The 16,579-nt window shown below is 49.2% G+C and overlaps 1 protein-coding gene across 9 annotated transcripts in view; it reads left to right on the plus strand.

The window, feature by feature from the left end:
- AFAP1 (actin filament associated protein 1) overlaps positions 1–16,579 on the plus strand; it is a 169,467-nt gene that overhangs the window by 112,197 nt on the left and 40,691 nt on the right. For all 9 annotated transcript variants that reach the window (XM_039468405.2, XM_074395851.1, XM_074395849.1 and 6 more), the window contains 2 exons: positions 2,476–2,557; positions 9,038–9,187. In XM_039468405.2, the coding sequence (XP_039324339.1) occupies positions 2,476–2,557; positions 9,038–9,187 (232 nt within the window). The remainder of the gene's footprint in view (positions 1–2,475; positions 2,558–9,037; positions 9,188–16,579) is intronic.

A 16,579-nucleotide genomic window follows, 5' to 3' on the forward strand; every position in this document is an offset into this window, starting at 1 on the left:
TTGAGGTAGTCATTCTAAAGACTGTGTAGTTAGTTTTGTTACTTCCAGCTGCAGATGGAAGAAATGGATTTACAGGTGTGAGGGCCTTGTTCAAAGTCACATAGCTATTAAATGGCAGAGCCGAAGTCTGAAGGCAAGCCTGTATACTTCTGGAATGCAGCAGGCACTTCATAAATGTACTTTCCCAGAGTTCTCCGCCTCCCTTTTCTTTGCACTCTTGTTGCCTGTTGGAAGGCAGAAGAGCACAGCAGTGGACGGGGCTGGCCTGTCATCTGTACACCCCTTTTTGTCGGGAATATATAGAGCCCATCACTGTTCCTCCACGGCCCCGCTCTGACTGCACTGTGTTTGTCTAAATATGACTGATGTCGTTTCCTTGGCAGCCCCCGGCTTCCTGCCATGAAACCTGCTGGCAGCTTGTGTCCCAGGGGCTTTCTGAGCCCTCCCTCTCTAGCCCCCTGCCAGTGAAGAGACAGAGATCCTGTTTTGTCTGTCCTTGTGTGAGTCAGGATTCTCCAGAGGAGCAGAATTAATGGGATGTATGTATGTAGAAACAGATTTATTATAAGGCATTGGTTCACATGCTTACGGAGCGTGCAAGTCTGAAATCTGCAGTGTGGGCCACAGTGGGAGACCCAGGAGAGGTGCTGGTGCAGCTGAAGCCTGCAGGAATTTAAGGAGAATTCACTGGCTTAGAGAGGCCAGTGGTTTTGTTCCATTGAGGCCCTCAACTGATTGGATGAGGCCCACCCACATTATAGAAGGCAAGCTGCTTACTCAGAGCTCCCTAATTCAATTGTTAATCTAATCCCCAAGTGTCCCCCCTATTGACACATACAATTAACCATTGCAGTCCTTATCCTGATACTGAAGGGAACAGGCTGTTTTTCCCCTGACTTTAAAATCAATATCTGCTCACTTCAGAAAATTCAGAAAGCATAGAGAAACACAAATAGGATGAGAAAAGTCATTCATTGCTACAGCACATAGAGGGTGCAGCTCCTCTTAACGATCTTGATATATTAACCCCCTTTTCCCCTGAGTTTATGGGTTTCTTTTATGGTTTGGAGAATCTTAGGCATAAAGTTTCTTGTACTCCTTTTTTACACTTAACCTTTGTATTACTAGCACATTTCCAAGTTTTTAACAACTCTTAAGCCACACACATTTTTACATTTTCATTAGCTTAATGTCAAATTTGTATGACTCTACTATCACTTACATAGCTGCCCCCCGTTAACTGTTTTGTCCGTTTTTAGGCCATCTAAAATAAAATGGTACTTGACATCTTTTGCATAATTTTTGCTGATTCTCTGCCTATTACTTGAGAATAGATTTCTGGAAGCTGAATTATTAGACCAAAGACCTCTTTTTCTTTTTTTAAGATTTTTGATTCATGTTGAAAATCAAATTGTTTTCCCTAAAGGTTGGTGCGGTTTCATTTTTCATCATAGGGCATCCAAGCCCCTCGCCCACGCACTCACACCAGAATCGGTGATTCCGCCGTACTTCCGTGGCTTCCTGAGGCAGTACTGTGAGCACGTGGCTGGATTCCTGGGATGTTCCTGGGGTGAGAGCCAGGGCGGCGCCCGTGTCGGTTATTGTATCACCGGAACTCAGCTTCCCTCTAAGTGGCGCTCATTCTTTCACTGCAGCTATTACGGGATTGCCTCTTGAATTCCATGTTGAACACGCGTGTTCCTTTGTGCCTGGGAACTGCTACATACCTCAGCTGGCCAGTCTCCACGGCCCTGGGGTGGAAGGCGCAGGATCTGAGGACGGTGTTTGGAGGCCACTCCCTCCTCTGTGACCCCACAGGTGCTTGGGTGGCAGTAGAAGGAGTCTAGCTGCAAACACCAGACCTCATTCAGCTGCTAACATGGAACCCTAATTACGCTCATTAAATCCAGAGGTTTGGACTGAGACAGTGACAGTACCCCAGCCCCCTCCATAGGTTTTGATAGTAACCTTGTCCCCACTCTGTACATTCTGAGTGTACCTGTTGCAAACAAATGCTTGACACTCACCCAATTAATTATTGGTGAATGACAGGAATAAATTAAATGGACTATGGAATAGTTACTTCTGCAAGGATAGTATGGCTTGGTGAGGGAAATATTTTTTGGAATCATAATATTTTTTCAAAATCATTTACAAGAAGTGATTTGAATGAAATAGGCATGAGACTATATATATATATATATATATATAGGTTAGTATAATTATAACCTCAGTGAGGTTTTTCTTGTTTGTTTTGTTTTTCCCTTTTCTTTTCTTCCTTTGGATGTTTTTAAGGCAGTTGTAGCCACCCAACCAGCCCGTCTTTGTTATGGTTAAGCTCTAACTACTTCTGGATTGCTATGAACTTGGCCCATGTTTTCTTTTGCTTTTGAGATGACTTTTGGTTGATCCATCACACATCACTTGGTCCGAGTGACCCCTGTAAGAATAACTTAATCCTTTTTATCCTTTCAGAAACTGTCTTCAGAGAGACCCAGCTCAGATGGGGAGGGTGTGGTGGAAAATGGAATTACCACATGTAATGGAAAGGAGCAAGGTGAGTTCTGTCTGTGTCAAAAATACACAAACTTAAAAAAAAAAAACAAACCACACAGCCAGGTTTGCAAAGTCCAGTTGTAGGAAAAATGTCCCAGGTGATGACGATGTGTAGATTTCGTCGTCATTGCAGATGACCCTGATGGGAGTACCCAGAAAACCCGTGAACCTCAGCCCTGCAGGCCTCCCTTTTCCATCCCGCCAGACCTTGGCCGAGGCTGCTCCGTCTTTTTCTGCCCTGCACGTGTTTTGAACTCATGACTCATAACAGGTTATTTCTTCACTTGATCTATCACGGAGACAAATTCGCATTGGTGAGTAGCCGGCATGTTGCTTAGGGACCTGGTGTCCAGTGAGAAGAACTTTGGATAATGAAGCAAGAAACCCACTTTCTCATCGAGCTCCGTCTGCTTAGCCATATGATCTTGAGCAAATATTCCTTAATACGCCTCAGTTTCCCCATCTTTAAAATGAGGAGGCCAGACCTGCAGATTCTGAGATTCTTAAAAAAGATTTTCGGAAAATGTCTTTATTTTGCCTTCATTTAAAAATTGTTTGTTTGTTTTTTGAGACGGAGTCTCGCTCTGTCACCCAGGCTGGAGTGCAGTGGCACGATCTCGGCTTACTGCAACCTCTGCTTCCCTGGTTCAGATGATTCCTCTGCCTCAGCCTCCTGAGTAGCTGGGATTACAGGCACGCACCACCATGCCCAGCTCATTTTTGTATTTTTAGTAGAGATGATGTTTCGCCATTTTGGCCAGGCTGATCTCAAACTCCTGACTTCAGGTGATCCACCCGCCTTGGCCTCCCAAAGTGCTGGGATTACAAGCATGAGCCACTGCGCCTGGCCTCATTTAAAAATTTTTAAAGATTATACACAATATAAAAAATACATAATGTAAAATTTATCGTATTTACCGTGTTTCAGTGTACAGCTCAGTGTGTTAAGTACATTTATGTTGTACCATCCTCACCACTAGTCTTCAGAACTCTTCATTTTGCAAAAGTGAAGCTCTTTTAAACACCGACTCCCCATTCCCTCCTCCCCCAGTCCCTGGCACCCCATTCTGCTTCCTGTCTCATGAGTCTGACTGCTCCAGGGACCTCATTGAAGTGGAGTCCTACAGGCTGCCTTCTTCTCTAAGTGCTTATTCCACTTAGTTTCATGTGCTCAAGGGTCACCTGTGATGTGGCAGGTGTCAGAATTTCTTTCCTTTTTCAGGCTGAATAATATTCCATTGTATAGACGGACTGCATTTTGTCTGCCCATTTATCCGTTGATGAACATGTGGGTGGCTTCCGCCTTTTGGTGAGCGTGAATAATGGTGCTGTGCACATGGGTGTGCAGATAATGAAGTCTCCCTTATGTTTTGCACCCAGCTTTATGGAGATAGAAACTACATGCAGTGAAATCCACCCTGTTTGACATAGTGTTCTGTGAGCTTGGACAGCACTGACGGGCATGTAACCATCACCACAGTCAAGATGCGGAGCGTGGCTCTAACCCCCAGCCCCCGCCGCGCTCCTGTGCCCTTTTCTCTCCCGTCTGCCTGGGCCTCTACCCCGGGCCTTGGCAGCTGCTGCTGTTTCCTGCTCTTTACCAGAATGTCGTCACGTGGAGGCATCTCGCTTGCAGACCTTCGAGTCTGGCTTCGCTCACCCCGCGTGCCGCGCTGGAGAGCCGTCCGCGTTTGCGGCTGGCGTCGGCCGCTGCTTCTTTGCTGCCGCGGACGGCATGCCATCGTGTGGATGGACCGCAGTGAGTCCACTCGCCGCTTGAAGAACATTTGAGCCGTTCCCACTTCGGGGCGATGGTTTAAAAATCTGTTCTGTGGATTCAGAGACAGGTTTTTGCATGGACACATGTTTTCATTTCCCTTGGGTGAAATAGCCGGGAGTGTGTGGCTTGGTGCAGCATCAGGATTGTCACTTTGGTTTCTCTCTTTCTGTGTTAGCCGTTTCGACAGGGGTGTGGCGGTATGCGACTGTGTGTGAATCTGCATTTCCCCGGTAACTAACAGTGGTGAACATGTTTTTAATGTGCTTATGTGCCATCAGTGTAACTTCTTTGGTGAAATGTCTCTTCAGCTCTTTTGTTCATATTTTTATTGGATTATTTGTGCTTACTGAGTTTTGAGAGTTCTTTGTATTTTCAGAATACAAAAATACAAGTCCTTTATCAGATGTGTTTTGTACATACGTCCTCCCAGTCTGTGGCTGGACCTGTCATTTCCTTAGCCATGTGTGGACGGAGGTGAAGGGCATGACTTGCGGGTGGGGTGGGAGTGTTCCCTCTGCAAAGCCAGACGGCCTGTGTGCTCACTGAACCTGTGACCTTGGTGGCTCAGCTGAGGAATCTGACCACCCGAGCCCACCGGCCCACTCGTGGGGTGAACCAAGTGTTTCCTGTTTCTGTGATGAGATCACCTTAAGCCAAGTAGCGATCCAGCCCACGAAGAATCTTGGAGCTCAAATAATCTGGACTGTTGTGACATGACAGAGTTCACTCTCAGAGGTCACGATGCCACTTTTTTCATATGTGGTTTTCTGAGTCTGTCCTATCTGAGTGTAATTTCGGTTCTATCCATCGGAAGTTATTCAGTGGAAAGTATTATCGGTGTCTTCCACAGGCACACATTATGTGTAATCAAAACCAGGAAAGCTGTCTTTAAGTTTTGCCCTGAAATAAAATAACATACAATCTCAATGTTCCTACTTAGAAGTCGAGGCTCAGCAGACGTTGGTTTGGTTGGCCCATTCTCTGGTTTGCTGTTTCTTCTTCCAATGCACCTATTAGGTTCTGCAGAATAATATGTGTGTTTGGAGGTCCTTGTAAGCAGAGTATCTATATTTAACATTTTCCTGCTCCCTCCGAGCAGGAACGACCTTCTGTACTTTGGTAAATGGTGGCGACCTTGCTTTACACAGTTCCTTTTTGTCTGGCACGGTGCTTTACACATAGCAGACACTCAGTAGTTACTGGAGAAAGTTAAGGTTTCAGTATATTCTAACCTTCTTTCTTAGCTTTTATTCTTACCTCTCACTCTTGACCAGTTTGCAGCTAAGAGATTTCAGTTAAACTCCTTCTATCCCAGCCATGTTGTGACTCAGGCACATTTTTCTGCTGGCTACATAGAGAAAATCCTGAACTCATACAGATTTTTCTTAGTGTTAGAATCTCAGCTGAACAAAGAAACAGTCCAGGCTCCCTGTGGTCAAAGCCCCAGGGAACGACTCTGGAACTCCTGTTTCTTCTGTCAAGGTGGAATCCCTCCTGTCTAATAAACCAATGCAATGTGGCTGGTCCTGCTGATCCCGCAGCAGGTGTGAGGAGTGCGGGCTGAGGAGGCCCTGGGACCGTCTGCGTGGGAGCCGTGGGACTCCTCAGCCCCGCTTCACATCCGTAAGGCGCGGTCATTTGTGAATGTGTCTGCTGGTAGAGGTCCTTGAATAAATAGTCTGATGGCATTAATTCTCATGGCCCCTATTCCTCCCAGTCGCCTAAATTTTCTAAAGCGCTGAATGCCCATTCCCATAGGATACTGGGAAAGTGTGGGTTTATGATACTCGTGGCTTTAGAGAGTGCCCGCATTAGCCCTGCTCCAGTGGTGTGTGCCAGAGCCTGCCCACCCCACCAGCCAGCGCGTGCCTGGACACTCCAGCTCTCTACTCCCCAGCTGCAGGGGATTCAACGTTGAGTGTTCAGTTTTTCTTCCCGGTTCTGTGATCTGTGCTCACCTCTGCCTTTGTTTGATACAGAGCATCAAGTTGTTCTTGACGGTTTTACCCTAGTGTTCCCACGTACTTGGACTTTTTCTTCCAAGGATTACCTTACTTCTGCTTTTGTAAAAAGCGACTCAGGGAGTATTCAAGGAATTAAGAGTTTTCATTATAGTCTCATTTCTTTGTAGTCAGAGTTCAGCAAGCACTTTGTCGGCAGAATTGGGCTTTCATCTGAAACGCCGGCTCGCTGCCGGGGGTGGCATTGTCTGTGGGGATGCCTCTTGCTCCACCAGCCTTCCTCAGGGTGCCCCGGGCACTCCGGTTGTCCTGGCCAACAGGAGCTTCTTCATAAAGCTCGCCAGAACGGGGCCGCGGTGAGACACCATCCTCTGGAGCTTCAGAAACAGCTGGGAGGGGCCGTCCACTCCTGCTGTCCCTCTTGGTTGGTGGAAGTGACGCTGAAGTGATACAGCTGTCCCAGCTGTGTTCCTCTCTGATGGTGGCTGGGAGGAGCTGTGCCCTCAGACTCAGGGATCGAAAGCGAGGCTTGGTGCTTTATTTTAAAAGAGGGTGTGTGTGTTGGGAGAGTGGGAAGAAGGGTGGGGGTGGCATTCCCGGGTTGTTTCTCATATCACATGAGGCCTAAGTCTGATTTGTTTAAAATGACACAAAAATGCTGGGACTATGTTGTAATAGTCATCTTGGCCTGCCATAACAGAATCCCACCGACTGGGTGGCTGAAACAGCACGCGTTTAGACGGTCCCGGAGGCTGGAGTCCGAGACCCAGGCGCTGCCAGCGTTGGCGCTGTGAGGGCTGTCTTCCTCAAAGGCGGCTTCTCCCACGGCCTCCACCCGGCCTTCCTCCCGTGCTGGTGCGGCGCTTTGTAGAAGGACACAAATGCTACGGGCCCAGGACCTCACGGGACGCTGGAGACAGGTGGGGGTGTTCTGCCACCCTCACGCGTTTGGCTGTGGTGGGGGCAGCAGGGTGGAGGTAGAAGGACGACTTCCCACCCCCATCAGAGAGAGCTGGGGATTAGAAGGATAAGGAGACTGCATGTGTGTTTAGAGGAAGGGTCTAGGAGTCAGGCCAGGGCGTGGCCTCCTGTGTCCCTGGCCTCTGTGCCTCTGCAGTTCTTCCGTGTGATCTGTGCAGGTGTCCATTTGTCCATGGGGCGGCGGGGGGAGGGAGTCCTTGACGGTCATCACCTTCTGAAAGGGTCTGTGAGCTCCGAAGGCGTGCAGACCGCAGGTCGAGGGGTTCACACTGGAGATGAAGGGGAAGGGGTCTGGGCAGAGGGGTTAGGCCATGGCACTGAGGATCTCTCTGTCCCCTCATCTCCAGTGTAACCTGCAGTGTCGTTGTGTCCCCAGCACCGGTGTCCTGAGTGCCCTGCTGGCCTCCCCTCAGCTCCAGTGCCAGGCACATAATGGCCCTGGGGGGATGAGATGGGCAGACAGCCCACCTTCTCTGAGGGCTGCTCTCTGGTCCAGAGGGTCTTGTCGTTTGGTTCTGGTGCTTTCTCACATGCACGTTCTGATTTCGTGCCTGATCGGTGTCCCTGTCATTCTGTGGGCGGTCACGGACAGAGCCTGCGGGGATGGAGAGAGATACCAGTGACAGGGTGGGGCAGATACAGAATGCCAGCTGGCAACTGATCCTGGGCCTCTGTGGTGGGAGACGGTGGGGTGATGAGAACCGCCCCATGTTGTCCCTCACTGTCCCATCTGCGTGGAAACTGCTTCTGTGGTCCTGCCGCTGTTACTTGCCCTAATGCGGGTCCAGAGTCGCTAGGTCTTTCCATTTTTCAAAGGAAGCCAGGCATCATGTTTATGCATAATGTGTATGAGTTTTATGTACCAACAATGAACTCCAGTTTAACACTGTGCTGGCTAAACCAAGCACAAGGGGCTGGAAGGCAGGCACCTGGTCCGAGAGCTCTGGATAGGGCTGAGTTGCGTGAGTGTCACAGATGCACAGGGGACCCCTGAAGAAGACCCGATTCCCCTTCCCTTCCTGGCCTCCCCTTGCCAGCAAGCCCGTAGCTGTGCTAGCTGCCCTCTGCTCCTCAGACTGTCTCTGCTGCTTTCAGCCTGACAGCTTTTGTGTCATTGATGGTTTTCTTGCCTGGACGCCTCTTCTCCCTGAGAGGTACATGGCTAGTTACCAGTTTAAGTCAGCCCCTGGACGGGCTTTCTTTGACTGCGCAGCTGCTCTTCCATACAACCCGATGTTAGATCTCCATGTGGTCCTTGTCACAAGCTTCCTACGAGCAGCCCTGTGCTCTGCTGGAATCCCAGCATCTAGACCAACAGCCAGCACATAGCGAGTGCTGCTTAACTAAAAGTCGAGGGAAAGGGTAGGTATGGGGGCTCATACCTGTAATCCCAGCACTTTGGGAGGCCAAGGTGGGTGGATCACTGGAGCCCAGGAGTTTGAGACCAGCCTGGACAACATGGCGAAACCCCATTTCTACAAAAAGTAAAAAAATTAATCAGGCATAGTGGCATGCACCTGTGGTCCCAGCTACTCCAGAGGCTGAGGTGGGAGGATCAGTTGTACCCAGGAGTTTAAGGCTGCAGTGAGCTGTGATCACAACACTGCACTTCAGCATGGGAGCCGGAGCGAGACCCTGTCTTTAAAAAAAGAAAAAAACTTTCTAGGGAAAGAAGAAGTGGGTGGTGATTTATGTTTTAGTTTTTCAATTAATATCTACAATTGAAACATGCTTTTATTGCTGTTGTTATTCTTGACAGTGAAGAGGAAGAAAAGTTCCAAATCAGAGGCCAAGGGCACTGTGTCGAAAGTCACTGGGAAAAAAATCACCAAGATCATCAGTCTGGGGAAGAAGAAGCCATCCACAGACGAGCAGACCTCCTCGGCCGAGGAAGACGTCCCCACGTGCGGTAAGGCTCCCCAACCCGGGAGGAGCGGTGCGCGCCCGAGTGGGCGGTACTTTCTCCCGCGGTGCAGGCTGTACCACGTTCGTCCAAGGCTCCTTAGTTCAAGCTGTTTTGCACTGGACTTGGACTCATTCAGATTGGGGAAATGTGTTAAATGTTTACATGTTTACCTCTTATTCATGCAAGACTTTGCAGGAGTTTGAGATGATCTCTAAGGTTCTTTTAAGGAAAAAAAAAAATCCCTTTGATCCTCTGAAGTTCTCCCAAATCCCTTGGAAGTGTTTTGAAAGGCGAGCATATGCAGGGGCTGTTGGTAAACAAAGGAGTATGGGAAGAAGTTTCTAGAATTAAGGTCAGGTCTTTCCCTTTGGCACAGTGAGGAAACCCAGCTTTCTGATGATGTTACTGTGCTAGTCACTTTCATGTTGCTGCAAAGGAATGCCTGAGGCTAATTTATAGAGAGAGAGGTTTCTTTGGCTCACGGTTCTGCGGGCTGTGTAAGTACGGTGCCAGCATCCGCTCAGTTTGTGATGAGGCCTCAGGAAGCTTTTACTCATGGCAGGGACAGGAGGGGAGCTGGTACGTCACATGGCAGGAGAGAGGGAGGAGCAGGAGAGGGGAGCAGGTGCCAGGGTCCTTTAACCATCAGATCTCGCAGGAACTACGAGTGTGAGAACTCACTCACTGCTACAGGGAAGGCTGCAGGCCATTCATGAGGGACCTGCTCCCGCAGGCACCTCCCACCAGGCCCGTCTCCCACATTGGGGACCACATTTCAACATGAGATTTGGAGGGGAGAAATATCCAAACTAGACCATTTATATTTCTCCAACCTCAGTTTCAAATCTGGTCGAACACACTGACTATCTCCCTGATCAGTCTTTCATCCAGCAAGTCATCTTGAGCAGCACCATTCGGTGACCACAGCAGCCCTGGCCTCCCATGGCTTCCAGTCTGGTAACAAAAGATAAGGACAAGAACAGTTACCACTGAGAGATGTTTGTAATAACTGGGTCTGGTTGGCGGTAGGAGGGAAAATGAGGAGTGAGAGGATGATGGGAACCTCAGTGGGCTGGGGGTATCCAGCACTGGGGGGTGGCCTCCATGGAGACCTGGGTGAGAGTTCACATCCAGAATGCTTTCTAGGCCGTCAAGTTCAGAGGCACCGTGCAGCTCTTCCTAGGAGGGAAACTTGATGAGCTGCCTTTTTGAAAAATTAGGAATGTGCTGGAATTTTCCTCATGTACTACTGCTGCACAGTCAGCTTCGCACAAGGTGAACCCATCATTCCTTCTGTCTGATTAGTAATTCTAGTTACCCCACCCCTTATTGAGCATCCATTATGTCCAAAGTATTGGATTTTATTTTGGGATGCAAAAGATAGCTCATTGAGTTCCTGCCCAGTAGTGCCTAAATTGGGCTGTATACACCGAGATCAGTTTATTCCACAGATCTCCCGTCCCAGCGGTGTGAGCTCATGTGGCAAGGATGATAGAGGATGGGCCACGGTGGTCAGGAGGAGGGCTTGATGGCGGGGCAGACGGGAGGAGCCTGTAGGCAAGAAGGTGTGCGCTCCCTGGAAAGGAAGACAGGCTAAGTCTCGGCTGCTCTGCGGCTTTCACAGTGTGATCTGGGAGGCGGCATCATACCGATTTCTGGTGGACACCATGAAGTCGGGCAGACAGCAGTGAAGGCCTCGGGGTCGAAGGAATCTCAAGAGGTGTCCTGTTGAAACAGCAGCCTGTGGGGCTGACAGGAAGGATGGCCATCACCGTAAGGGACCAGTGACTGAGGGGCCTGGGACACTCCAGGCTCCTTGAACTGAGTCAAATGGCAGTCGAGTCACAGATGCAGGCCAGTCAGTGCTGATGGTTTTCCACTACCCCACCTTCCCTCCCTCTACAAGGCGAGAGCTGAAAGGCGGTCGCCTTGCTGAAATGCTGTCAGCTGAAGCACAGCTGTAGCGCAGAATGGGGACAGTGAGTCTGATGATGCCCCAGTGCTGGTCCCCATTGACCTCTGCCTTTCTTGGAACATGGTAAGGCAGGACTGTCTCCCATCAGCCCTTGAGAGAGAGGGATTCGAAACAGAAGAGGGAATTAGCCAACAAGAAGGGAACTACTCTTTTGTTTTCATTTTTTAAATGCTCTAGGTCAGTGGAGGAAGTAGAAATTCTTCCTTGAAAAACAATTTAACATTTCTATGAAAGGCAATTGAGAAACTTTGACCCAGACCCCTCCATTTACAAAGGAGGGCACTGAGGCTCAGAGAGGGCGCGGGGTTTGCTCAGAGCCACACAGTGAGCTGAGAGCAGAGATAGCCTCCGGCCCAACTCTGCTGGTTCCCTGTCCCGCGGGCCTCCCTATCCCTTCCCCCAAAGAACTGAACACTGCCGAGGCTCCTGCTGAATAGCTGCATTTGTGCTGGTGATGAGACGCTGCGGTAAGCCCCCTTCTTGGGCACTTTCTTGGAAGCACAGTTGGTCACTCAGGGAGCAGGAGTACTACATCCACGGCATCTAATGAGACACGTGTGGATTCCTGTCAAACTGCTTAGTGGAGAACTTTCGCCTCAGTGTTAACAGAACATCCTCTGTCGACAAGATTTGAAAGCTGTCATCTAGTTCTTTGCAGGGGAAAGGGGAAAGAGGAGGAGCTTTTAGAAAAATAAAGGGGCAACAGTGACCATTTTCAGTCATTTTAGTGCAGCTGCAAAGTTTCAGGCAGAAAAAAGTCGCTGGCCAAAGGCCCGAGAGACTGAGCCTGCCAAGTGGAGTCTCCGCAGCTGCTTCTCTCCTCCAGGGGGATGAAGGGCTGGGCTGGACTGGCCGGAAGTGCGGTGTTGCTGAGCCCACAGGACAGAGCTGCCAGGAGCCACTGAGAGCGGAGTTCCAATCCCAGCCCCTCCGCACCGTGCCGCTGTGTCAGCCGTGCCCCTAAATGCAGGACAGAGCTGCTGTGAGGGCCTCGCTTGTGGAGGCAGGGGAGGGAAGGCTGGCTGCACGTGCTTTCCGGCTTCAGGACCGGGTGGCGAGGACCGCAGCCTGGCTGGCCGGCGTCCGCCTAACCCTGCAATGCCCGTTGAGTGACGCATTCAGCATTGGGCAGGTCAGCCCAGCACACAGCCTCGTCGATAATACAATCTGAGACATGCGCAAAGACCCCTGACAAAACAAGCCCTGAGTGACTGTCACGTTATGAATCAAGCTGCTGGTACCAGGAAATGCGTTTCCGTCTTCTCCGCTCCCCATCCCGATTTCGCCTGTCTGGGACCGTGGTGCCGTCTGACCGGCTCACCTCGTTCTGTTTGGCGTCCCCACCAGGCCACCAGATGGAACTTTTGAAATGTTAGACTAATCGTATCACATTCTGTGTTGACAAAAACCACAGCGTCTCCTTTGTTGCCCAATTCGGGGTCTCTAAAATCCTGTCCCCACCTCACGTTTCTACCTTCTCCATGACTGGCTTAAGAACAGGCTCTGATTGGCTCCCCACCTGTGTCCACAGCAGCGTGCAGAGCTTGGCAGACGACACCAGCTCAGTAAATACTTACTGAATGCATGCCTTCCTTTAAGCAAATTGCTTAACCTCTGGGAACCCCGGGCGCCTCCATCTATGAAATGGGGGCAGTACTTAAATTCCTTGGTTTTCATAAAAACTGAGGGTAAAATACATGAAACACGGAGCTTGATGCCTAGCCCCTAATTTATGCTGGGTAAATGATCACTGTTATTACCCACCTGAAGTGTTTTGTAGAAATGCATCCAAGCGTACCAGACCTATTCAAGACACTGTAAATGTAATGTCAGACAAATAGATGATGAGAAACGGAGAGGCTGAGAGAAAGGAAAGGCCCCAGCGTGCAAGTCGGAGGGCTTCGTGGAGCCTGGGGAGCCTGAGCTGGCTCTGAAGGACTTACCAGGCATTCCCAGGTCCCTTCCAGCTGCAGTGTTCTATGACGTTATGAAGCTTTCAATGGCAGGATTTTTTAGTAGACGTTCAGGAAAGTTATGTATGTCTCAGTTGGTGTCATAATCCACCTCCACAGAAGCCCAGATGAAGCCGGGCACATAGCATGCACCTGGAGTGCCCGCTACTCGGGAGGCCGAGGCGAGAGGATCACTTGATGCCAGTTCAAGACCAGCCTCAGCAACATAGCAAGGCCCCACCTCACAAAAAGAAATGAGATGATGTCTGATGAAAGGGCAGGAAGGCATTCATAGTCCGGGAGTCACCATGACAGGGTGTTGGCGTACCAGCTTCTCTGCCCCCAGCCTCGTAGAGGACATTTTGCATAAGAGTGGAAAGGAGGCTTTTGGCTTTGGCAGGCCCGTGATGCTGCCAGCGGTGTCCTGACATGGGGGTTCTCCGAATGCTGCGTCTTGATGCCCCTCTTGCAGGCCCATCTCCTCTCAGCTGATCAGGAACAGATACTTGCTAAGGTAAAACGAACAGTTACCTTGGGATAAAATGCCTCTCAAAAGTGTTGAACCTATTGGCCACACGCCACCAAAGCGCAGGAGCCTCTTGGGCAGGCAGGCACTATCATTTCCCTTCCTAAAGAGAATAAATAAATGAAAACTTGGCCACGCTTCCAACAGGCATTGCCTGCCTGCTCTTTTGCAGCTGCCGGAATTTGAGAGCCACCTGGCACGGAGACCCGCGACGCCCCATATCCGGAACAGCTGACCAGAGGCTTTATATATGTTCCCCCTCCGCCTGTGTTTTTTGCTCATTTGTCTAATCTTCGGCTGTAAAGTTAGTTTTATATTTCTAGTGAAATCTCCTCATGCAGTCTTGCCACAGTGTTGCGAGAAACTGCGCTCTTTCTTTAGAATTTGCAGCAGAAATAGCTGAAAACTTTAAACAACTCCAGAATTTAAAATTCAGTAACACCCTACCATCATATGATAAGTGGGATTCAAAAATAAAATCAGATGTATCAGGACCTGCCTTGGTAAGTAGTTTCTTGAGACACCCTGGTGAGCCGGACGCTTCTGCAATGCGACAGGATCCAAGTTGGCCAGTCCTGGCTGCTCTCTGGCCCCACCTGGTGGTGGATATCGCTTCAGCGTAAATGTGTTCCCGGCGGTGACTTGGGGTCCGGGTCAGCATTGGGGGGTGCAGAAGACCCTCTGACTCTAGACACCTTAGATGAGGTGGTCTGCCGTTTCCTGCATGGCCTCTCCATGTTCCCTACCCAGGTAAATGCCAAAAATGCCTCCCTGTTTTGAGAAATGGGGACAGGGACTGGATGGGGTAGGGCAGTTGCTGAACATGGGCAGGTGACTGTGGAGCCCCTGCTGATATGAACAGGTCTGCTAACCCCGGGGGATTTTTTCGGGGAAAAGGTGTTAAAAATCATGCTCTATATAAAATGTGAATCTGTCCAATATAATCATCCCTTTTGTGGCTGAAATGTCAAGAAATGCCTAGCGTCTGGGGGCTTTGTGCCAGATTCTGTCAGGGAAGAAGACACCATGAGAATCCATGTCCCTCTTCGGGACTGGGTCCTCTGCGGTTGGGAATTCCTGCCCCACGGCACTGTAGGTCTCTGTCACTGGGTCACTGGCGTTTCAAATCTTGGGCTCCGTGGAGGGGTTACTGAGTCCTGACTGCTCCAGAGCACGGGCCATTTTTCTTCCCTGTAGCTTACTGCTTCCTTTCAGAAACCGTTCTTGGCCGTGTTAACTCAATGCACCTCAGTACGTGAAGTTATTTGAGAGGGGGCCTTACCTTACTTTTTCTTTTAGATACACCATTATGTGTGTCAACTCATGCTCCAGACATACTTAGGATTGATACAGTTGGCCGTCGTTGCGTGAAAGTCGGAAAATGCAAGAATGTTGGCTTTCAGCGCGAGTGGTTTTTCTAGACGGTATCAGATCCGTGGCGAGCACGCGGTTCCCAGGGCTGTTACTGGATGCTCAGATAGGACAGTTGACTCTCTTTTTAAGTAGAGCTTTCTTTTTTCTTGTTAAGGAATGAATGTATTGGAACCACATCATTTATGAATACCATTTTACGGAACAACAATGGTAGCGTAGGGCCCCAGTTGGATTCATGTTAACAGCTCTTTATCTGCGATCTTTAACTCACAAGGGTGAGATCTGGCTTTGCTGTGTGGTCTGGTCTTGGACAAGATACTTCACAGTATCTGGGAGGTAACTTCCTCCTTAAAGCCTCTGAGACTCTTTCCAGCTTGGATTCTGGAGCGTCTTCACCTCCCTCCATTCGTCCTAAGCCTCTGAAGTACAAGGAGCTTGGATGAGCGTAGCTCGCTCTCTGAACACAAGAGGGCGGCCATGGCACCAGCCTCGGAGCCTCAGCCTAGCCTCTCTCTCCGTCACTCCTAAGGACAGCAGCCCACACCCCGGATGAAAGTTTCAGTCAGGAGCAGCAGTGTGCATTTCTCTTCAGTGTGTGTTGGTAGAAATGACGTCACATTCAGCCAATGAAAATTTAGACTTTGTACCTAGTAAGCCATTGAGCCAGTATTGATAATAAAGCATTGTTCTGTGTCCTGAACATACCGCTCTCTCTCTCTTTTTTTGTCTTTATAGCATTTATCCATTGCTAATAAGGTGTGTGAGACTGAGAACATAAAAGAAGTAGGAAACATCCTCCAAAACCCTTTTGGAAAGGCATTTTTATTAATGTTTTTAACAACAGGGCCTCACTGTCGCCCAGGCTGATCTTGAACTCCTGGCCTCAGGTGATCTTCCCGCCCAGCCTCCCAAGTAGCTGGGACTACTATTGGCTGAAAAAGGAATTTGAAAAATCAGAATTTGAAAGGATGTATTTTGTTTTACTTATTAATATTTTGAGGGCAGGGGTATGTGTGTGTGCATGTGTGAACTGAAGGAGTACTGAGTGACTTAAGCCATAATCTTGGATTTCTTTTTTTCTATTACTAATATTTTGTACGCTATTTAACTCACTTTCTAAATCTTAAAGCGGGGGCAGCAATTTACTAGCATTACGGTGTGGTTGGAAGGTATAGCCACCATGATATCTGTTTTTTCATGTGTTGTTATTTCTAGAAGAATACATTTTATGTTTGTAACAAGTGAAATTTGTCCATTTCCCGTATTTGGGGAAGATTTTATTTTAATGAGGAGAATAATTTTTCCTGTAATTCTACCACTCGTCGATCTGTGTACTAAAGATATTGTGCCATACCAGAGACACAGATCATGAAATGTCATGTGCGTTCAGACCTAGGTCTAGATTGCCCCTGGGCAGCCTCACCAGTCACTTTGCAGTTGCAGGAGCAGAAAGGTGGCAGGTTCGTGCTCCGCCTCGGGTGGGAATCCGTACCAGCTGGGCTGCTTCCAGCGCTGGGGACTTAGCGCCTCCCAGGGCCTCCTGTTTCTTAGAAAGTTTTCATTTTTAG

This window comes from Saimiri boliviensis, chromosome 3, assembly GCF_048565385.1.
Source record: "Saimiri boliviensis isolate mSaiBol1 chromosome 3, mSaiBol1.pri, whole genome shotgun sequence".
NCBI classification, from domain to species: Eukaryota; Metazoa; Chordata; class Mammalia; order Primates; family Cebidae; genus Saimiri; species Saimiri boliviensis.